We start from the raw sequence: 24,765 nt of genomic DNA, 5'->3' as shown, positions 1-24,765 counted from the left end.
TATTACGCTATAATGATATGCCCAAAATAGGGATGCCAGGTTGAAAGTGGTTAAAAATGAGACAAATTGATTGTATGATTGCCTATAATTAGCTATAGATAAATCCAAACTGATGTACAGTATAGCTCAATAATCTCTAGCAGCCAACAGTGGGTCAGATTAAGTTGTGGTGATAAACAGTGACATCTACTGGTGTCACTTCTTCCTAGTTCTCAGGTTTTGTGCTGAGCTCATTTCATCTTTATCTTTATATGTATTAATGGTGTTGTGTTTAATTTGCTGGTGAGGTTTCCTTATCCATTTTGTTATGCAAACTGCTGTTGTATACTTTTCCATTTCAGGTTCAGAATTCCTTTGATCTGCTCATTAAGCCCCTGGAGAAGTTCCGCAAAGAACAGATTTCAGTAACAAAAGTGAGTTGATTTTTGTTGTAAGTTTACTCTTCAATATACAAAAGGGATAGCAGTGGATTCATTGTTGTGTTCACACAAACACAAGGTGTGGAGTTTCACAATTACCTTTGTTCTTCTGTGACGGCTCTACCCAGACCTCCCCAAAGACTTGTTTAACACCACTTCTCTTAATGACAACCTTATACTGTATATACTGTAGGCCAAGACACGACAGCCTTCACCATATCATGTTCAAATACAATACAGTACACAAAACATACTTGTCTTATTGCACTTAGTTATTGCACATGGACTCATGAATCTTGCTGATTCAGCAACTTCATCAAATGCGGAACCCATGAGTTTATACTAGGTGTATTTATGTTTTGCATTGGGGAGCCTAAAGTACCTTTCTGAGGGAAGTGAAATCTTGCTGGCCAGTCTCAACATGCTCTTATTGTGATTTTGGAACAACCATTTTGGAGCAGACCCTAAGCCACCTTGAAAGGTTTAATTGTAGCTGCACATGTTGTGTTAACTGCATAGACACTTGGACAGCAGGAAAGCCACAACAAAACGTAGTCATTGAACCACGAACAGAACGTCGGAAAACAAACGCAAACAACACAGAAACATATACACGTTTTGCTTGATATTTGAAAAAACCCTCGTGTTTAGTCTCAAAGTGACACTTAACACTGGATGTTCAGTAAACATTTTAAAGACACGAACATAAACAAAAGCATATTTTTACATTAGGCTGGCCAAAGAAGGCAAAGAAAGCTCAAATAGCTGTCTACTCTGACAGCTATTTGAGCTTTCTTTGCCTTCTCTGCTCTCTTTCTCCGCCCTCCTCCATGCCCAGGCTCGGTCCGTCTCTGTCTCCCTGCCCTAATGCTAATGTCTGTCTGTCTCTCTCCGTCCATGAATCCATCCAGACCATCGTGGAGCTCACGCAGGAGCGAGACTGCGTCCAGCTGTCTCCCCTCGCGCCCCCCAGCCTGGCCCAGTCTCCCAGCCCCGACGCCCTGAACATGAGGAGGACGGAGAGCCGCCAGCACCTCTCTGTGGAGCTGGCCGACGCCAAGGCCAAGATCAGACGCCTGCGTCAGGAGCTGTGAGTACCGTACCTCAAGCACTATGTCGCTATCGGATGAAATATGTATCGCTGAGCCCTATGCACGGGTCTGTCAGTACTTTGAGTTGCTAAAAAGAAGGATTTTGTTATATTTAGTAAGTGCACAGCAAGAGAGGAGGCGTTGTTCAGGTTTATTCACAAAGGTATTTAGGGAAAGGAGTGGGGTATAGTGGAAGATCGGTGTCTCTCCAGGTTGGCCAAACTCGGCGTGGGAATCCAAACACTGAGGAGGAGAAGGAGAGGAGGTGTCAGTCTTCAGAGAAACAACAAAGGCAGGAGCTGTGTAAGGTTGAACAGCTGGGAAAATAGCTACACAACGCTAAAACTGTAACTAGCTCTAACTCAGTTTAACAATACTAAAGGCTTGAGCCATACCATTTTGTTCTGTGCTCAAATAATGGAACAATAGATAAGTACTCGAGCCATCCGACATTGAACGGGCATCAATGCCTTCAGTTTTCATGCTGCTGCCAAGCATTGTTGTTAAAGGAAATTGCCATTGGCACAGCCCCAGCCGACATATCATGGTCAATAACCGTGACTCAATCAAATTACTGCATATCCTGTCTAGCACATGTGTTTTTGTACGTTAAACGGGGTCCAATAACCCCATCGGCTGTTTTATCCAGTCTTGTTGCCGGAGTCTGTGTTCTTGCTTGGTGTGTCGTTTTGCGACAGAATGGTGATTATGGTTTCCTGTCGGGCAGAAACATTGGATGTCCATATTTCATCTTTTGATGTTTATTTACCCATTTTGGGGCGGGAACTCCTTTTGGTGTTAGCATTGTGTTATGCTTTAGCTATTGAAAAATAGCAGATCTACAAGGTCTGCTGTAGGTCTGCTATTTTTGTAGGTCTGCTATTTTTGAAAAATCGAAGAACGACTGACCTAGAAACAGAGCTTTTTCAGAAAACTGTCGGGATATGGAAGAAGAATTTTTTTTTAATCTGATCTCAGGTCAAAATGGGTTAATTAATGTCATATTTCATGCACTAAGCTTGTAAGTTGAAAGTCTGAGGGTTTTATACTTGAATATGTCGTTCTTCCATTTCCTGAAAACACAACAGTTTTTGGTTTCTTCCAGACGGTGACGACGCCAAGTGACAAGAGTAGAGAGAAAAGGGGTACATGGTCGCTCCAACCAGTCACATTGACCTGACCACATGCTCTTTGTGAGTTGTGAGGACCCACGTTAGAATCAGAATCCCATCTGGTCTCGTTATGTCTCCTCTCGCTAGCCTGGAACTCACTATATGCTTTTTATGGCACATAGGCAGCTCCCGGCAGGATCCGCCGGGAGAAACTGTGCGCAGCTGCGCGACATGAGACTAATTACTTAGAGCGACAGAGAGAGAGAGAGAGAGGAGCGTGTGTGTGTACATGTGTGTGTGTCAATTTTACAAAGGTGCAGACGATCAGAAATCAGCAGAGAGTGAGCAATGTTTGCGCTACTCTATGCCAAATTGAAGTGGACTCTCAGACCCAGACTTTTTTTCCCTCCCTGGAAATAAAAACGTCTGGGTTTCCGAGGCTACCTCTCGCCGACCTTGGTTTCCCGTCTCCCTGTACTCTTTCATCTACGTATATAAAGAAAAATGTCATGTATGGGGATATTGAGCGACTGACGGGAAATGTACGATTTCATAGTAAATGCAACCTGCGGTCACAAAAACATCAAAGGAATACACACAAGAAACTAATGTTCAATCTCACACACACACACACACACACACACACTAAGAGACAGACTTGTGGAATGGCTTTTCCATTGTATCCGTAAATAATAGAAGTTCCTCTTCAGAGTGCTCTTAACGCATGTCCAGACAAAGACTAATGGTCAGTGGCCGGCACTGTTTAGCAGATGTAGCCTAGTGTATACCTTTGCTTCCGGAGGGCAAGAGGCTTAATGCATGGTGCAGTACACAGACATAGCATCTGATGTGATACATGTACTGGCGTCATGAAGATCATCATAATACCGCATTGATGAAGCTTGTTTGGACGTATTGTTGTGGAACACTTTATGTTTTATTGGCAATAACTGGCCATTGGGTTGCCAAGAAAAGCCTTTTTTTTCCCCTGTCTTATCTCTCGTCTGCTCCGCAGCAGTTTGGGTGATTCGATCACTGGGTGTGCTGATCTTAACTCGTTTACATCGGCCTGACGTCAAAATAAATAAATAACGTTCGCTCTGAAAGAATATAAAATATAAAGTCTGTGCCGCATGTTTACCATTTTTCCCGGCCAGAATGGGTTAAGTCAGATTTAACTGCTCAGGTGTCTAGGGTTTAGCCTTGAGTTAATGGAGATTATTTTATTCGCCCATAATCATGATTATAGTTCATTTATTGATGGGTCCTTTCAAAACACAGACATACAGTACTATTATTAGTTATGGGAAAAAATAACTGCGGTCATTTCTACGTCAAGCATTTGGTTCTACACAATAATCGCACGTACTGTCCACACTCAGAAGCCCGGGAGGTTTATATTATTTGTACGTGTTTTACGAGGGTCCCGTCTCATCGGGTGGCTTGACACTCTCTCTTCTGTAACTTCTGCTAATGACGAGTTGTAGGTCAAGACTCAAAGCCGATTTGAACACCCAACGGCTGCCAGGCTCCTCGCGTGCAAAAGTAAAGTTTACACATGGAACTAAATAGTTTCTAAATGTGGCTTCTCGGGGCTGAATATATATATCGCAGCTCTGTGCTGTCGGGGGCCTGTTCATTCTACGTCCCTGACCTACTTTATGAGGCAATATGTTTACTGGAGCTGTACTGGAAGGCCATAAAATGAGGAAGGACCCCGCTGAGGTTATTTCCTCGGGTTGCTTTACTTGTTGCCATGGAGTGCAACCCATGCGGTACAGTCGGATGGTCTCGTGACGACGCGTTTGACAAAGAGGGAGTTGAATAGTTTTAAAAAATGTAGCAGGCGTAACGATGTGCTTTAGCCCATTTAGGCCTGACGTCGAAATGAAAAAAGTCTTCTGAAAGAATATATATTCAAAGATTTGTTGCCGCATTTTCACGAAAAATTAATAAATACCCGACCTACAAGCTGACCTATGAGCTTGTAGATCTGCTATTTTAGTAACTCGGCGACAGCTTTTTCTCTCATGGGTCAAAATGAGCCGTGTGTCTGTGGCCGTGTCTGTTTTCGTGTTTGGTTATGTCTGTGTGTCTGTGTCGGAGTCATGTGCATGATGCGGATGTGAGAATCTGTCATGTGATCTGGAAGAAGAAAAAAAATATGAGGATAACTTATTCATGGACATAGAGTCCCTGTATAATTTGTATGCTTGGAAAAGTGAAACTTCCAGGCCCACAGGAACACGCCCAGGGTGCCGGCCCGGTCCACTGTACTGTAACTGTACTGTCACACCCGAAATCATATATATATACAGTTAGTGTGTGTGTGTGTGTGTGTGTGTGTGTGTGTGTTTGTGTGTGTGTGTGTGTGTGTGTGTGTGTGTGTGTGTTAGTCTGCGCAACAGTGACACTTGGGAGTTGGTTGTGAAAACCAACCAAACACTATTTTCGTGCTCGGACACAGTCGGGGACAGCCAGCCAGCCACCCACAGCTGCGTAAGGAATTGGTTGCACCACTTAAAAACTGTCCGTTTGTTTGTTTGTTTGTTGGTCGGTTGTGGTGACCCCATGGTCTTTCTTCTAGTGTTGCCCTTAAGGCTCTGACAGACGTAGAGTGTCGTCACGGGGTCAACTTCAGTCCCATCTTCTTACCTCAGTTTAGGGTTAGGGTCGGGGTTCAGTCTTCAGGCCTTTTCAGACGGGAAGCGAGTGGCGCGCCTTAGTTGGTCATTCATTTTCAATAGAGGCGGGCGATCATTTTGGACGCGCGGAGACGTTGAGGGGGGGGCGTTGACCCGGATTGTGGTGACCTTGATTTTTTTTTTTTAAGCTATGCGTCCCCGCGCCCGTCATGAGCAGCCGTCACACGCTCCCTGCCTTAACCCATTCTGACCTGAGATCAGATTCATACGAGGTTTCCACTGGACACACACTGGTCTGATTAACCCATTCTGACCTGAGATCAGATTCTTCGATTTTTCAAAAATAGCAGAACCTACAAGCTCATAGCGCGCCACTCGGTGGCGCGCTATGAGCTTGTAGATCTGCTACAGCATGATCACTTCCGCGTGATCGATGCTTGTCATGTGTGCCAAAGCCCTTCTGTATATCATTCTCATCCATATTACCATATCGGGGCAGCGGTGGCTCTACGGGTTAGAGGAGCGCCCTTGTTTGCCGAAAGGTTGCCGGTTCGATTCCCCGGGCGGGCAGGGAAAAATCTGGGTGGGGTTAGTGATTGGTCATCACTCACCCAACAACACCGCTGAAGTGCCCTTGAGCAAGGCACTGGACCAACCAACCGCTCCCCCTGGAGCTGCTTAGTGGCCGACAGTGTAAGACTGTGGTTGTACTGGTCAGCTCCCAGGTTTTAGTGTGTGTGTGTGTGTGTGTGTGTGTGTGTGTGTGTGTGTGTGTGTGTGTGTGTGTGTGTGTGTGTGTGTGTGTGTGTGTGTGTGTGTGTGTGTGTGTGTGTGTGTGTGTGTGTGTGTGTGTGTGTGTGTGTGTGTGTGTGTGTGTGTGTGTGTGTGTGTGTGTGTGTGTGTGTTTCTATGTGCAGGGCATTGCTACATCCCTGGGAAATGTTTCATGTCTGACATCACAGGCTAGTATGTGTAAAGGAGGACAAGACTTACTGTTTCACAGAACGTTCAAACAAGTGAAAACACAAACATACGTACGTACAGTACATACACGCTGCTGCAATACAAGTTTGAACTTGTGAATACCGGGATGCCCGTTATACACATTGTATTTTGGTGGTCCGTCCCCATGTTGGGCGCTCGAAAATATCAGATTTTGATGCTCCCCGCCACTCACTAGGTCATGCCTGTAGACAAGCAGCCAGGATGTGCAGTGCTATAGGTAATAATGAATCTGCATAATTGACTAACTTGGAAGCGGTTCCAAAATGGAATAGTCTATAGCACCAGTGAAGGCATAGTTAAAAGCCACACTGCGGAAAGCGCTGTCTATTTTTCTCGCGTTTGAACAACACATCTGCTTTTTTGTATACTCTCCGCTCACAATCACAATGTCTTTTTCTATTTGCTGTGTGTGCGTGTGTGTGTGTGTGCATGTGCGTGTGTGTGTGTGTGTGTGTGTGTGTGTGTGCCCGTGTGTGGCGTTGCGTATGTTCATCATTTGGGGTTGAGGTGTGGCATAATACCTGATGACAGCGTCTGTCTTTGCGTTTACATTAGTAGCCTGTACCGTACATCCAATGTGTGACTGTTTTTGTGTTTATCCAGTATCACTGGATCCCTTTTGTAACTGTTCAATTTCACTGGTCTCGGTTACATAATTATTACTATGTGCACACTGTGTCTATATACAGTGATCTGGTTGTAACGTGAGAGTGCCTTGCCTAATACTGTATACTATTTATATAAACTTAAATAGTACTGTTTTTAAGATCACTTTTAACCCATTCTGAACGGGAACCCATTGTGGTGAACACATCATGTTATGCTTTAGCTATTGAAAAATAGCAGACCTACAAGCTCATAGCGCGCCACCGAGTGGCGCGCTACGAGCTTGTAGGTCTGCTATTTTTGAAAAATCGAAGAACGACTGACATTTTTAGACTCTGATCTCAGGTCAGAATGGGTTAATCAGACCAGTGTGTGTCCACAGTGGAAACCTCATATGAATCTGATCTCAGGTCAGAATGGGTTAAAAGCAGTGTGAGTGCGTGACGACACAAAGGTGTCAATTCAATTCAATTCAAAGGGCTTTATTGGCATGATAAAACATACGTTTACATTGCCAAAGCAGAAAGAACAAGTCGTGGCAATAAAACACATTGTGAGAGAGACAGACGCCACACCTCGCCACACCACAGAGCTGTAATCAAGTAGGATTACAGCTCTGGACCATACACACACACACACACACACACACACACACACACACACACACACACACACACACACACACACACACACACACACACACGTTGTTGTGTGAGATTACGTGACACACTGCTATTAGAAAGGGAACATAACTGTGTGTGTGTGTGGGGTGGGGAAGTAATGCTTATATATATCCAGATGTTCTATAGTAGACCCTCACAGAGGTCTTGTGGTCCATTCCTGTTCATATCTCATTATGTTCTTTTGCTCTAGTAGTCGAAATGTAACCGTATGAACCGTATCATCCATATTCTGGGATTATTTATATAGGCCAACGTTTGGCAAAAATAGGGTTAACATTTGCTGAAAAATAGCAGATCGAAATTTTGGTTTAGAGGGAAAAATATGAGGGGACCAAATATAGGTTACTGGGAGACCCCAGTCAGTGGACTATATAGGATCTAAGTGGTTAAGGGAGAGGGGGAGGGGGGCTGATTTACATCCATGTTTACCTCTCTGTCAGTCCAAGGGGAACACACTATAACATCTGTTTTGATGTGGTTCATGTCCAGCCATTATTTATTTCCCTCCTTTCATTCTGTTTTTCTCCGCTTGTCATTTGAGGAGAGGCGACTTGGTTTCTCTCTTTACCGTTATAGATACTGGCATTTCTCCACACTGAAGATTCTAATCGGGAGACGTTGGTGAAGTTCAAACAATCAGAACAGTAACGCTCAATGAAGTGTCGGGAACAGTACCGTTATTATGTCTGCAATACTGTCGTAAAAGCGTGCACAGTTCTGCTCATCCAATTAAAAGCCGATGTGACAAAAGCAGTGCTGGACAAAGTGCTCAACCCCAGTACCTGAGTCAAAGTATACTCTCTGTGAAATATTACTCGACTACAAGTTGCTCTGTCAAGTACTTGCTTTTAAGAATACTCAACTTTGGGGCGCCCGCCGGCCTAATGGTCCAGGTGCATGCCACATTGTAGGCTCTGGCCTGTTCGAGTTAACCTGACGCTGCCAGATCCAAGAAGCTTGCTACACAAGTTTGTTGCACAGCTTATTGGGATCTGGGATCTCGGGAGGCAATTCGATGACGGGGCTGTTTATTTTTTTCAAGATACTTGGTAGATGATTGGATGGGACCGTCTGTCTATCACCGTGTGGGCGTGCAAACACAACCAATCATATTGACGTGTCTATATATCTTCACATCCGGTTTCGCACATATCCCGCCCTTAGCTCACGCTGATTGGTTCGGTACGGAGCGGTTCGGTGTTAGCTCAACTCCCTGAGAGGTCCCAGATGGTTGCGGTGTTGGGGAACATGGTTACCCAATACCGCCCCCAGCTGGCAAAGTCAGGTTATGTTCGAGTCCCATTCATTTGCTGCATGTCTCTCCCCCTCCCTCTTTCCTGTCCGTCTTCACTGTAATTATCAATAAAGGCACAAAAGCCAAAAACTAAAAAAAGAAAGTATTCAAACTAATTACAAAGTGCATTTTTTTTCATATCTGTGCATTGTTGCTGTATTGAAATGTAGGCATTCATCCTAAAAGTAACATTTTCTAGAACTCTCCAACAAATATCACTAATAGAGAAAATGGCCATTATACAAGCTCACAAGGCATCGCATGGCACTTTGGTACTTAAAAGGAACCCTGGCTAATAAGAGAATTAGGCCTATGCCTTAAAACATTATACATTATACATACATTATACATTATACATTATACATTATACCCTCTACAACTAAAAAAATTAAAATAAACCACCTTAAATATTTGATTTCTTTCATAAATAGAGAATCTTTCACTCAATAGGAACTGGCGAACTGCTCCTGTCGCAAGTTGATGATGTCATACTGTATGCCCATGTGTGTCGAGCCCTATGGAATATATGGAATGCACGTGCCAATAAAAAGTATTTAAAATATTGCTTTGATGCTCATATTAAACTTAATGAGTATTAAGTTGTTTTTTTTATTAGCACGTGCATTCCTAATGCCATACATATGACATCATCAACTTGCGACGGGAGCCGTTCCTATTGAGTGAAATATTATCTTTTTATGAAAGAAATAAAATACTGAAGGTGTTTTTTTTTGTATAGAGGGCAAGTATAATGTTTTAAGGCATATTTGTCTTATTCGCCAGGGTTCCAGTTTTAAATGTACTTGGGTACAGTAACAATTGCACTTGCGTAAATGTACTACTGGATACAAGAGACCTGGGTGTGTTCAGGAACAACTTGTCATGAAATATCAAATAATAGAAGGAAGTGAGCGCTGAGCTTTTATTGACCCAAACCCATCGCTCAGGTGTTTTATTATTCAGGAAGTGGAGTGCTTTGGGTCCTGGGTAAGAACAATGCACACAGTTTTGAGTCCATTATTCTGAACAGACAAGAGGAAGCCTCTGTGTATATTTATTCTTTAGGGCTGTCCCCGACTAAGGATTTGTATAGTCGACTGATAGATGAATAAATTTGCTGTTAGTCGACTAATAGTCGACTGAGCACCCCCACCCCCAAAAAAAATATTTTTTTTTTTTTTTTTTTTTTTTTTTTTTTTTGCCCCAAAATATTGTATATAAAAATACAATATTTACAAAAATATACAAAAATATTGTATTATTCCACTAGGTCTGTGGGGGACATAAACCCATTTGAACATTCTCACTGTTCAAATCTCCAATGTGCATGTGAAGTGTGTCTGCCTGTGTGGCAATGTGCCACTGCCTGTGACTTGAATCGCACAGTGCGCTGGCCTGATATTATTCACAGCTCAACTAATTATCATCATAATTAACCATCACAACATCAATAACAAATACTTTTTTTTATTTATTTTTTTAACATCGACTGAGAGGCTTGTCATTAGCCAGATTGAGCACAGCAGGTGAGATTGAGATTCTGGAGTCTATCAGGCCAGCGAACTGTGCGATTCAAGTCACAGGCAGTGGCACATTGCCACACAGGCAGACACACTCCACATGCACATTGGAGATTTGAACAGTCAGAATGTTCAAATGTGTTTATGTCCCCCACAGACCTAGTGGAATAATACAATATTTTTGTATATTTTTGTAAATATTGTATTTTTATATACAATATTTTGGGGCAAAAAAAAAAAAAAAAACTTTTTTTTTTTTTTTTTTTTTTTGATGAACATCGACTAAGAGGTGGTCAGTCGACTGAGACCCGTTCCGATCGATTAGTCGACTATTCGACTAATCGAGGTCAGCCCTAATATTCTTACATGATTAGAGCACTTCGGTATAACTGCATTAATCAGTTAATTCCTACAAGATAGGAGATACCTGATTTTTTTAAGGCCTTGTCAATCAATAAAGATAGATTAAAAAAAAAAAAAATCAGTTACATGAAATTGGCAGACGGATCTTGTTTCTGTTGGCTGGCGCAGGGAGGGACAGCCAGTGTGACTGTAGTGGATAAAGCTTTAGACTCCACGTATGTTTAACTTTCACCCATTACAGTTACAGTATATTATTGTCCTCTCTCTCTGTTGTCACTGTCGTATTTCATGACAGCCCCCTTTTCTGTCTAACCACTCTTCATCTTCTCTCTCTCAGGGAGGAGAAGAGTGAGCAGCTGCTGGATTGTAGACAGGAGTCAGAAAACATGGAGGTGGAACTGAAAAAGCTTCAGCAAGAGGTACGCACGCACGCACGCTCGCACGCACACACAGTCCCTGCACCTTGTCTTCTCTCCCTTGCCTTGTGCCTGCAGTCTATTCCTTTTGCTGCCTTGCCAAGCTTTAATCGGCCAGCTAAAGCTCATTATGGGCCATTACAAACAGGCTGACATGGATTTTGATTTAGACTGGTTGGCTGACGGTTTGGCTGGCTGGCCGCAGCACAGTAAATGAGGTGGATGGGCTCAGGGAGAGGATGGGGAGAAAGTGTTTATTTGGTGGGTATCTGGGAAAGAGGGAGAGAGAGAGAATTTCTTTCTGCTCTGTTCTGTTCTCCCTCACTCGTATGAAGACATGCATTCGTACGCATGATCGTAATGATTAAGTAACAACAGGCAGGGCCACGTTTAACACAGCGCTGAATACTTAGCTTCTTCTGCCACGCATTTGTGACTGAGTGACAGGTAGGGGAGTAGCTTATCGCTAAGCTGCAAGCCATGGAATATTACTGCTTATGAACCTTCCAATTTCTTAAAACATTTCTTCCACTTCCCTCTTTTTAGAACAAAACTAATCTTTTTTCATAACACCACCTCCTGTAAGCAGCACATAGCAGTGCTAACTCTGAGAGTGTAACAATATAAGTGGACCAGTGAGGGTCAATTTTGTTTCATTTGTACATAGTCACAGTTACAAATGGATACTAACATTGAAAATGGTACTGTTTATTTGTCTTAAAACTGTAACAAACATAATTATATTATTGTATATAATTATTATCTTGTATGATTATTTTATGCTGTTTAATTTAGTCTTTTTATTTAATTTAGATTTGTATTCCTTTTTTTTCTTCTTTTTTTTTACCATTTACCCCTCAGAGAAGGCCATCTTATTGTATCTTATCGAATTTCTTTGACGTTATCATTTTGTTGTTGCATTACTCGTAGGCATCTTTACAACTGCAGGCTTTCTCACTTAGACTGTTAATGCAATGAGTACCCTACATTCTGTATTCATCATAAAGCATACCAATTTAAGTGAATAACAGTTTTTTTAAACAATGTTACAAGTGTTCTTTTACTGACAACACATGATGTTCTGAGTATGTCCACACAGAGACGTAACCACTTTACGTGCCACTTCCTATGTCTTGTCAATGTGTTACATTGTGACCCATTGTGAGCTTGTATAGTAGATCTGCTATTTTCGAAACATCTTCTAGTTCTTTTATGGTCAAAATGGTTAATACTTCAATCCCCCACAGAGCTACCAGCTGATGTCGGACGCTCGGTCGGCGAGGGCGTACAGAGACGAGCTCGACCACCTGCGAGAGAAAGCCATCCGTGTCGAGAAACTGGAGAGTGAGCTCAGTCGATACAAAGACAGACTGCATGACATCGAGTTCTACAAAGCCAGAGTGGAGGTATACATACAGTATGCACACATGCTGCTCCTACTTCCAGTATTACTTACCAGTAAGACGCCCGAGGACGAGAAGCGACCTGGCACTTTACTTAACCCTTTTTGGGGCGGGTTATGTTATGCTTTAGCTTTTGAGAAATAGCAGATCTACAAGCTCGTAGGTCTGCTATTTTTGAAGAGGTCTGTATCCTCTTACAAATATAGTCAATATGAGAGGACCACGATACGATGGCATCTTATCATCACCCCCAGATATTTATAAGATGGAACTTGTTCAATAGCTGAACCATGGATTGCCACCGGCGGTGTTTTACCACCGGGAGCAGGACCAAAGACAATTTCCTCCGTTTTCAGATTAATTTTTGTCACACCATTCTACAAGCCGGTCAACGGGCTACACTGGTACTGTTTCGGGTCATCACTGTCGGTCATCGGAGACATTAAAGTAGAGTCATCCGAGTATTTTTTTTTGACTCGCCAGTGTTACAGTCTGCCGTGTAAAGGGTGAACTGTACAGGTTCACCCGTGCACCAAGGAACCATTTTAGCGAGGAGCAAGTCCGGCTGTATTGTGTTGAAGGCAGTAGAAAGATCTAGGAAAAGTCCTCCAGCGTAGGATTTTGGTTTGTCGAGATGAAGTGAACCAGTGTGAAAACTGCGTCCTCTGTACTGCGACCTTGCTTGTAAGCAAATTGAAATGGATCCTGTGAATTAAACATGGCATTGTTGAGATGCCATATTTATATACCAATAATGATGTTAATTTACACTTTCAGGGGAAAACTCAGAGTGAAACTAAACACTGCTTCTGCTGATACTACATGTATGTGAGAGTAGGGATTATAATAATTTGTGTAATGTTTAATGTCTGAAGAACTGTAAAAAGTTTGCGTAAAGTGTATGCGCTGTGGTTATCTGACTTGTTCTGACGTGTTGCTCTGCTGTGTACTGTGTGTCTCTCTAGGAGTTGAAAGAAGACAACCAGGTTTTGTTGGAGACCAAGACCATGTTGGAGGAACAGTTGGAGAGCAGCAGAGCTCGCTCTGACAAACTGCACCTCCTCGAGAAGGAGAGCCTGCAGCTCAAGTCTAGAATGCATGACCTGGAGATGGTGAGATGACCACAAAGCAGTGATGGTTTCCAAACTTAGCTTGAGACCCAAAAGAGAAATTTGATGTCTCCCCGGGACCCAAATGTACAGAAAATAAATACATTAACTATATATTTTTTTAAGCCCTATTGAATAGGGACAATACCCAATGTATAAGCTCACAATGCTTGAAATAATAGTGTAAACTGTAAAAAGTGGTAACTCTGTCATTTCTCGACGGTTTCGGACGCGGGCCGGCTCGCCGTTTAGCTTTTTTTCGGAACAATTTTGAATTGTCTTTAAAAAAAAAGAAAGAAAAAAAAAAAAATTCAAATAAGGGAACCCAAAATGGGTACTACTCCCTAAACACTGGTTACTTGTTGTATGCAGGATCGGGACATGGACCGTAAGCGCATGGATGAGTTGTTGGAGGAGAACTTGGTTCTGGAGATGGCCCAGAAACAGAGCATGGATGAATCCCTACACCTGGGCTGGGAGTTGGAACAACTCTCCAAGACCCCGGAGCGGCCTGAAGGTAATTAAGGACCACCATCATTATTATTATTATTATTATGGGTGACCCAGAGAATACAGGAGGCAACCACTGTAGTTGACCAGCTAAAATAGTTGGATCAACCAACGCAGGGAAGCTACCTTCACTAGAAACGCCGGGACAACGCTCCACACGTCCCAAACTCTTCTCCCTTCTGGCTCCAAAACTATGGAATGCACTTCCCATCACAGTCAGAACTGCAGCCTCACTCCCAATCTTCCGCCATGGTCTGAAAACCCACCTCTTCAAACTCCACCATGGCCCGTAGCACTTGCCCTAGCCTAGCCCCTTAGACAGCACTTTATGTAGACTTAGATAGTATTTTAGACAGACTTATAGCTCGTTACGTAGACAGCACTAGAATTGCATTTTATGTAGTCATAGCACTTTATAGTACACATGTATATTGGATAATATATAATATAGTATAGTATGTATAGTTGACATAGATACTCCACTGGTACGTAACACTCTTAGTTTATACATGATTCATGATAACTACTTTTTATATATGTGATGTATGCCATGCTTTAGTTTTTTGCTTAAATGTAAGTCGCTCTGGATCAAGAGCGTCTGCTAAATGCCTAAATTGTAAATTGGATGAATGATGAGCATAGCAGATGGATCAGGGGGTTCATTGTTGGGTAGGAGAATTCATCAATATTAATTATTTTACAGAAAAAATTCCATTTCTATTCTGCGTTGCCACAGATTGCCTCCCGTAGCCTCCATGGTGTCTGCCTAGAGTGGATCGATTTCACAAAACCACACTGTAGTTTACACAGTACATTAACACTTTGCATTGAAAACAATCTGAGCAGTCATGAATTTCAAAAAAGAAAGTAAGGGTCAGACACTCATACGACAAACATTTCTTCCCTAGGCCTCCATCGGTGATGATGAATTTACTGTAACTTATTTTTCAGAATTATTTATTTTACTGTGTGAGTGTAGTTGAGGTGAAGAGACACCAACAAACAGACTTTGGTCTTTGGCTCTGGCTGTGGTACATCCGTGACAGATTGGACCACTCTTTTTTTTTTCTCCACGCGATCAAGTCTGATAATTAATATTCAACACCCCTTGAATAATAAGTAGCCAGGGATCTGGTTAAAGACCTTATTTAAAACGACACTTCAATGATTCAAAGATATAAGATGATGTACAATATTGTGCCAAATAAACTCTGCAACAAAAGTTCGGAAACGTAACTTTGTTCCATTAGTTGTCCACTTCAATAATACCAATTGGCACTGTATTTTATATCGTTGTAATCGTTGATTAGTCACCTTTACAACAAGGTATAGATTGTAAGGATCTGGTGTTCGTGGAATTAGCAACACAGCTAAACGGCCAAAAATGTAACACAGCCAAAAATGTGCCAAAATGGCAAGTGGTTGGTATTCATCCTTGCTTTGAGTTGCTCAGTGGATTGGATGATTGCACTCTCAGTAATAAGGACAAAACAACACATATTGGCCATTTTTACACTTTATTAACTTTACACTCAGTGTTAGGGAACTCGGTATAGCGGGTGGAAGATCCAAAAGCAGCTGCAACAGCTTGGCATGGTATGGGGCAGTATCTTCTCTCACAGGCAAGAGACGAGACAGAACTTGAGATTGCATTTGAGATTGCCTTCAATGATGACAGTGAGATATCGTGATGAGATTCTGGAGCCAGTGGCGATCCCATATCTGGGACCTAACGCCATCCTCCAGGATGACGTCGCTCGCCCCCCCCCCATCTTCCACATGCTACTGAGTCTCACTGAGTGTAAAATGAATAAAATGTAAATATAGTGTTGTATTTTCCTTAATACTGTGTGAGAGTGCAATCATCCAATCCACTGAGCAACTCAAAGCAAGGGTGAATACCAACCACTTGCCATTTTGGCCCTACCAACGCGTTTAGCTGTGTTGCTAATTCCACAAACACCCGATCCTTACAATCTATACCTCGTTGTAAAGGTGACTAATCAACGATTAACATAATATAGATATAAAATACAATACCAATTGGTATTATTAAAGTGGGGAAATAATGAACCAAAGTTAAGATTCTGAACTTTTGTTGCCGTTTATAAGACAACCCCCATTTTATAAGACGGCACCATTTGTGGCAAATGGTGCCGTCTAATGGCTAAAAGCTGAAATGTGATTATAGTACGGCCTCGTTTTTTTTGGTGACAAGACAACTTCCTCCCAGAATTTCCTCCAGTGAGGGGTGGGAGCTGGCTGGACAGCAGACGGCTGGACTTTGAATTTCTTTAACTATAAACTTTCATGACGGCCTAAGTACAAATATAATTTATGAAAAGCTACTACAGTGAAGTCTGTTCACAGAAGTTGTTGTAGGATATGTGGGGATTATCTGACGAGGTACCATTTGAGTGGGCAAAACCTTACATATACTAAATAATACTACATTGTTTATAGTGTCAATATAAGTAAAATAATATAGCCTTTCCACAGGAGTATCTTTTTATATTTTTCCAAAAAGAATAAACAGCCAATAGCATATTACAAAGTTATCCCCCTCACTGGTGAAAATTCCGGGGAGGAAAAACGAGCAAGCACCGGGGTGAGTTGTCTACAGTTGTCTCTGTAGTATTCTTTTTTTTACCCAGCCAATTAGAGGAAACAATAAAACGTTGTTCCGTACTCCGTAGTAAATGAGCGACTGTGTCCTGCACATGCAGCTCCCCAGAAGTCACTGGGCGAGGAGGTGAACGAGCTGACGTCCAGCCGGCTGCTGAAGCTGGAGAAGGACAACCAGACACTGCTGAAGACGGTGGAGGAGCTCCGGGGAGCAGCCGGGCAGGACGCCTCGGGAAAACTGGCCAAGGCCAACCAGGAGAACCAGAGACTCACTCAGAGGGTAAGGGGGACCACACCACACGCGACACAGAAAAGAAAAGACAATTTAAGTGTTCATATATTTAAGCAAATGTAACCAAATGAACATTCTTCCGCCGTTGACATAGATTTGCGGCAAATCTTAATTCTGCCGGCATTGACGTAGATCTGCGTCAAATGGTCCTTTTCTTTTATAGTGGTTTATGATATATCGCTGTCGTAATGCTACATACAGTAGCATTGGGTTGCTAAGCAATTAAGTAAACAGAAAATGTTTATCTCGGATTCCTTTCCCAGACTGCGCCCCTGGTCAAAATTAGCTTCGTTCAACGTCCCACAGCCAATGAACTGGTCACGGTAAAACTATACTTCTCCGAGTGAAAGTATATAGTAGTGTCCGTCACAACCAAGGGGCCAGTGAGGCGCTCCAACGTTGAAGCACTGTCTGGGCCCTAGTGGTAAGAGGAAGGACTGCAGGCGGGCCCGTGAATTCATGACGAGGAAACCCCGCGCAGCTGGGCTTTAACATTTAGCGCTCGGTTGCACCAAAATGTGGTGGTCAAATGCGGAAGTAGACGTTCTGAGACGGTCCTTCCGGGTGCTTCAAAACGCCACTGAACAACTTCCACTGACGGGGAGGGGGGGAGCTTCGCGCCAGTTCAGTCTCTATCCTTCTCTATACTCTATGGTCACAACACACATTGTTGGTCTACATCCGGTCCTGGTTTTCCGTGTTTCCGGTGGATTCTTCAAGGGTTTCACTGAAAAATGCTGGCGGTTAACGGGTGAATGTATTAATTCATGCTGGGAATGTGTTCACAATATTTTTGTTGTTTTTTTTAAACAAAATTATAAGACTCAATCTTTAGACATCATTTTACATAGAAGCAGAAAACAAAACCAAAAAAGACCAGGCACATAACGGAAAGCAGTAAAATAAAACATTGTGTTGAAGATAATTTAAATAAACACAAAGGGCAAATGCAACAGTGTCCATTAATAGATTGCATAAAGTCACATCGATGCATGAGGTATTTCTATTGTCATCCTTTCAAAGCATGTCCAACACATCAACAACATAAGAGTTTGGTATCATAGATTTCACTTTTCCTCTTCAGAATATTTTGTCCTTTCCATAGCACCGCAACTGCTCATTTCTCTGAGCCATTGGTCTTTGAATATTCTTCCATGATATAGCAATTGTGCGCTTCGCTTGGAGCAATTAGTCTAAAATCATGTGTTTATTCCTCGGTTTGACTATAGGGTTTCAGCGTATAACTCCAAAATAAATAACTACTTTCTCACCCTGTGAGAAATTCACAGGGTGAGTAATTAATAGAGAACAACAATCTTTCTGCTCTGTTGTTTGTGCTTTTACACAGCTGTGCTAGGCTTAGCCTTTCGTGAAACTTGCCATTAACCATCCACATTAGCATGTGGGACCAGCCCTTCTTTAGAATATAGATCAATATATCACGCATTTTGCTCAGACTCTTCGTAGAAGGGGAAGAGAAAGAAAAGAGGTAAAAAGAGACAGAGTGTGAAGGGCATATACTAGGAGGATGAAAGCAAAGCTGTAAATCGAGGCAAGGTCAGCGTTTTCCTTTTCTTTGCCAGCCTCTAACACCCGAGTGCCCCTCACTAAGAGAAGACTCTTAGCTATTTTCAGTATAAGCCTTTCTGTGTGCTCTTGGAATAATAAATAAATACTTTGAAACCCACAGTTTGGAATTTATTGCTGGGTGGCTCGGTCTGGTTCAAAGCACATTAAGGTGTGAATGCTTTCTGGGACTCTTGAACAATAGAAGCACTCTTAATGCTTTGTGTGTCTTTGTGTGTGCACGTCGTGCGTGCGCATGAGCTGGTTTAGCAGAATGGGGTGCTGCATTGAATTCTAAATACGTCTGGTATCATGGATTAATAATCACTGTGCACTGCAGCATTGCTTTTAGATCAAACTTCAGCGGTGTGAATACACAGGCAAACCACGACAGGTTCAAAGCCGTAGGCATGCCACGAAGGAAATGCATGTGGACATTTTGATTATGCGGTTTTTGACACACTATACAGGCATGCTACAAGGAGATCGCTCCCATTTGATGTGTTTAATTTCACTGTCTGTGTGCATGCAGTTGGAGCAGCTAGAGAGAGAGCTGTGTGCAGACAGAGAGTCCATGCAGAGCTCCGAGTCTCTCGGCACAGACCTGATGAAGGAGAAAGCCCTGCTGGAGAAGACACTGGAGACGCTCCGGGAGAACTCTGAGAGACAGGTCAGTCGCCCTCTCTCTCTATCGCACAGTGTGTCTGTTGTAACCACGCATGCTTTAACCCATTTAGGCCTGACGTCGAAATTAAAAAATAATGTCTTCTGAAAGAATATATATTCAAAGAGTTGTGCCGCATTTTCACGGGTTTTTCAAAAATAGAAGACCTACAAGCTCGTATAGCGCGCGCTATGAGCTTGTAGGTCTGCTATTTTTCAATAGCTAAAGCATAACATAATGCTAACACCAAAAGGGGTTCCGGCCCAAAATGGGCCTAATGTAGGGTCACAGTGACAAGTTTCAGCATCAAGTTTGTAACATCCTGTCTCCGGCCTCCATTGAAAATGGCTTGTGGAATGTTGCTGTGTGAACGCAAGCAACACACTACTACTGTACACCCGTTCGCACACAATTACCTTCCTCTCCCACCTTCTTTCTCTCAGAGGATTACATTATACCCTTACTCAATCATCATCATTGTGATTACTACTGTATATCAACCAAAGACAAACTAAATGCAGCTCTTGTCCAAGTCGCTCCTGTAAATGTTGCCTCTCCATGTTATCCGAGTGCAGGAATTGATAAGTCAAAAACGACAACCTTAACAGAATATTTACAGGAATGTCCCCTCTGTCAAAGGACAAAAGCTATGTGTCACTATATGATTTAGACTGACAACATTTTTAGGTCAATGTTCTACAAACTCTACTCAAACTAAAATGGCTTTCCCAACATACAGTGTGGAATCTTACATCATGTACGTACGTAGCAGATTAAAGTGTCTCCATTATTGTTGCATATGCTCTACATACAGGTTAGCATGTAAATCCCCAGATACTTCAACATACTGTATACAAGTCGGTGCAGCTGGTTTGAACCAAGAATCTCAATTGGCAAAGAATTGACAGACTCATTCCCAGATAGTCTGTGAAAAAACGGCATGACTAAGCTATTATCTGTATCAAAGTGTGGATCAGATTTCCTTTAGCAGTGAGAGTTCTTTGTGTGGTTTTGTCTCTCCTTCCCCTGCAGCACAGATAGCTGTGGGTGGTTCAGGGACTATGTTTTATTGACTAGACAGATTGCTGCTACCGTGCGCGACTGACACAGATGGCTGTCTTACGCCTCAAGGGATCCGTACTAATTCTAACAGCTTTGATTAGCTCAGATAATTTGATTTATCAAGGGATAATATTATGTAAAGCTAATCTATTCAGGATTTATCTTAAAGGTTTCATATACATTTTGTTAACAACCAGGCTAACGTTCTGTAGACACCATGCCTGCTTTAGTTCATCCCCGTGAATGAAAACACAAGCACATTGCGTTCTTTATTCTTTATTATTACGCTGATATCCCCATTAGCTTCCACAAAGTGGGCGCTAGTCTTCCTTCGTTGCGACTGAAAAGTGTGTTTTAATTTCCACAACTGTTCTCTGCTACCACCAAGTACTAATGCACCCAAGTTAGTGGAAAAGTCCCTGCAGAAAATAGTTATATAAATAGTTATATAAATAAAATAAGCATAGCCTCTTAGTGATGCAATTTCTCGCTGAATATAGCTCTGCACCCAAGGCCATCGGCAACTCCTTGACTCCTTGAATATAATTTAATGTAATTCAAATTCTCGTCGTTCTATCATGTGTGGCGATATCTTGGCCAACAAATGATCTCTCTCTCTTTCTCCAGCTGAAAGGTCTGGAGCAGGAAAACCAGCACCTGGGCCAGACGGTGGCATCCCTTCGCCAGCGGTGCCAGGTGGGCACCGAGGCGCGGGTCAAAGACGTGGAGAAGGAGAACCGTGTCCTCCATGAGTCCATCTGTGAGACCAGTGCCAAACTCAATAGCATTGAGTTTGAGAGGAAGCAGCTACGTGAGTGACGTGCTTCTGTTTTAGATCTCTTATGTTATTGTTCACACACACACACACACACACACACACACACACACACACACACACACACACACACACACACACACACACGAGAAGGATGTAATGACTTTGTATCCCCTTTCTTGCCAAGAAAATACTGAGCAAAGCATTTCCATGCATTGCTAAGCATGTGTTATTCATAATGTTGCTATCACAACTTCCTTGTTGTTCCTCTGAGAAATGGCAGAAGAGACTTTGAAAGCACTACTTCCTGAGGCACATTATTCTGTGTATGTCTGTGTGTGATTATATTGATCTATTTTGTGTTTTTGTCATTGGTTTTACTCTCCTTTTATCTTTTATGATACAATTATATTCTAGGATCTAGGATATTATCGTGTGTTATTGTACCAGTCAGTTAATGTTTGTGAATGCAATGTATATACCGTAGATGAAAATAGCTTTATACATTTTATTATGATTATTGTTATGCATCTGTTGAATGGAGCCAGAAATGATTTCATTAAGTGTCTGTCTGTCTGTCTGTCTGTCTGTCTGTCTGTCTGTCTGTCTGTCTGTCTGTCTGTCTGTCTGTCTGTCTGTCTGTCTGTCTGTCTGTCTGCAGGTAAAGAGCTGGAGGTATTGAAGGAAAAAGGCGAGCAAGCAGAGGAGTTAGAGATTCAGGTGCAGAAACTGGAAAGAGACAGTGAGAGCCTGCAGAAGAAAGTGTCTAGTTTGAGCATCACCTGCGAAAAGGTCTGTTGTTCTGTCAGCTCAGTGCCTTGTCCTAGTGTCCTAAATGTTCATTTATACTTAGTCTTTCATCTCATTGTCTTGTCCTAGTTCCCTAAATGCTCATTTATACCCTCATTGCCTTGTCCCAGTTCCCTCAGTGTTCATTTATACTTAGTCTTTCATCTCATTGCCTGGTCCTCCTAGTGCCCTTAATATTCATTTAGGCTATTCTTAATCCCTCATCCCAAAGCCTTGTCCTAGTGCCCTAAACAATCATTTGTACTTAGTGTGTCAGCTCCTTGCCTGGTCCTAGTGAGAAACAAAACAAATAGAATGCATGTATTAAAAATGTTGGGCTGGTGCAGGACTTAATTTAGCTGACAGACCAGGTATAAATAAAGTCCACACACTGCTATGTAGCTCCTAAAGCAATTACCTTATTATGTTTAAGTCTCCATGCCTTCTCTTCATTGCCATTATGAAGAAGGCATGCCAAATGTAATGAAGATAATTGCTTTATGAGCTACACATTGCTGTGTTTGGGCTTCATTTTTCTTTTCAGGACAATGTAGCACATGACTGTCTTTTTTAATTTGAACTTGTTTAGTTTGCTGTCATATTATATACGAGAGCTAGACTTGGAAGAATCAAATAATTTCTCCCAAGGTATTTCATTGACAGATTGCCCACCCTGATGTTAGTTAGTTAAAACTTGCAGAGTTAAAAAATATATATATTCTCAACGCTGTCTGCATCAGCCTGTGAGAAAGAGAGCTCAAAGCTTCTGTTTATTATTTCATAGAAAGTATGATGTGCCATATTCTCCTTCCAGCCTAAAGGCTTAGAATTCTGCATTGGTAAGAGTAATCTTGGCTCTAGTATAGAGTGCTACTGTAGGATAATATGGGGTCTGTCGTGCGTGCCCTTCCCACATTGAGAAGTTCACCCTGACTTCAAACATCTGTTAGTCTGAACATAATTTTATCAAAATCCTGAGTGGTAATCTAGATGAGATCTAAAGTGAGATCCCCGGGGGCACGGTGGAACAGTTGGTAGTGCTGTCGCCTCACAGCTAGAAGGTCCTGGGTACGCTGTGGGTGCTGGCGGCGCAGTGCTGTCGCCTCACAGCTAGAAGGTCCTGGGTACGCTGTGGGTGCTGGCGGCGCCCCCTACTGATTTTAACCCTCCACGTCGTATAGGTGTCCTCCTTGGAGAAGGAGAACGGCGAGCTGGAGGCGGAATGCCGACGTCTGAAGAAGAACCTGGACACTCTGAAGAACATGTCCTTCCAGCTGGAGGCCCTGGAGAAGGAGAACTCCCAGCTGGACCAGGAGAACCTGGGGCTCCGGCGCTCGGCCGAGGGCCTCCGCTCGGCCGGGGCCAAGGCCGCCCAGCTGGAGGCGGAGAACCGGGAGCTGGAGAGCGAGCGGAGCCAGCTGAAACGGAGCCTGGAGCTGCTCAAGGCGTCCTCGAAGAAGACCGAGAGACTGGAGGTATACGAGAACGCCTGCCGTAAAAAAACGAGAGACTGGAGGTATACGAGAACGCCTGCCGTAAAAAAAACGCCGGAGATGTGATACGTTTCCGTGGGTGGGCGGGGTCAGTGTTGTCGAGAAAATATATCAAATCAAATCAAATCAAATCAAATTTATTTATATAGCACATTTAAAAACAACTCTCATTGTGCCAAAGTGCTTCACAAATACAATACAATACAATATAATATAATACAGTGTAGAAGACGTCAATAATAAAACAACAGAAATAGGACAGAATAGTCTAAAAGAAAAGGTGCAGGATCATGTCGGTGGTGGAAAAGCTTGTGAATATAAAAATGTTGTGATTTAAAGGACTCAACGGAGGGCGCAGATAGGCTAGAGCTGTTAAGATCTTCCTTCTGCAAGACGATGAGACGGTAGTGATGCGAGTAATGCGAGTGTTACTATTCAGTCAATGGTATCGATGCTGCTTGCAAAACTCATTATGTACCAGCAAATTATAAAAGCACACGAGTATGGTATGGAACGTTTGATCATGATGAGGTCTTCCAGGTTCAAGCCTGTCCAAGAAAGTTGAGTTTAAAAAGTGAATTGATTATCATCAAAGCAAAATCATTCCGATTCAAGACCTGTATATGCAGTAGAAAAGCGGGCTGAGAGTTCCAGCAACCAGTTGATGGAATGATGGTTGAACAGGTTAGTGACGTGTTGCCTTACCTCCTGTGGCAGGTCAGTTACCAGGGTCTGGACACAGAGAACCAGCGCCTGCAGAAGGCCCTGGAGAACAGCAGCAGGAAGATCCAGCAGCTGGAAGCTGAGCTGCAGGACGTGGAAGCTGAGAACCACACGCTCCAACACAACCTGGAGGAGCTCAAGATCTCCAGTAAACGCCTGGAGCAGCTCGAGCAGGAGGTGGGTTCAATCCAGTGGTTCCCAGGAGAAATGTCTCGGCCAGGACTCAAACAAGAAATGCATACGAGAGAAAGACATATTTTCTATAACCTCTATGAAATGGTGCTTATCCTTCCATCTTTTCAATCTCTATCTCTTTTAAACTCACACCCAGAACAAGACCCTGGAGCACGAGACCTCTCAGTTGGAGAAGGACAAGAAGTTCCTGGAGAAGGAAAACAAACGTCTGAGGCAGCAGGCGGAGATCCGCGACTCCAAGCTAGAGCTCCCTGGAGAAGGAGAACCGCACCATGGGCAAGGAGATGATCTTCTTCAGAGACTCGTGTACCAGGGTTAAAGACCTGGAGAGAGAGAACAAGGAGCTAGTCAAACTGGCCACCATCGATAAGAAGACCCTGGCCGCCCTCCGAGAGGTGAGAATGG

At 42.8% G+C, this 24,765-nt stretch overlaps 1 protein-coding gene across 1 annotated transcript in view; it reads left to right on the top strand.

The window, feature by feature from the left end:
* Positions 1 to 24,765, top strand: part of LOC308328085 (girdin-like) — a 63,378-nt gene that overhangs the window by 9,047 nt on the left and 29,566 nt on the right. The window contains 14 exon segments of the mRNA XM_080781777.1: positions 342 to 413; positions 1,331 to 1,509; positions 11,076 to 11,157; positions 12,402 to 12,560; positions 13,523 to 13,669; positions 14,039 to 14,183; positions 16,903 to 17,081; positions 19,192 to 19,329; positions 21,013 to 21,196; positions 21,822 to 21,952; positions 23,131 to 23,424; positions 24,160 to 24,342; positions 24,497 to 24,606; positions 24,608 to 24,755. Coding sequence (XP_080637903.1) covers positions 342 to 413; positions 1,331 to 1,509; positions 11,076 to 11,157; positions 12,402 to 12,560; positions 13,523 to 13,669; positions 14,039 to 14,183; positions 16,903 to 17,081; positions 19,192 to 19,329; positions 21,013 to 21,196; positions 21,822 to 21,952; positions 23,131 to 23,424; positions 24,160 to 24,342; positions 24,497 to 24,606; positions 24,608 to 24,755 — 2,151 coding nt within the window.

Source organism: Protomyctophum bolini (genome assembly GCF_963924005.1).
Source record: "Protomyctophum bolini genome assembly, chromosome: 14".
NCBI lineage: Eukaryota > Metazoa > Chordata > Actinopteri > Myctophiformes > Myctophidae > Protomyctophum > Protomyctophum bolini.
Note: the sequence above shows the minus strand (reverse complement) of the source record. Positions and strands in the feature narration are given on the sequence as shown.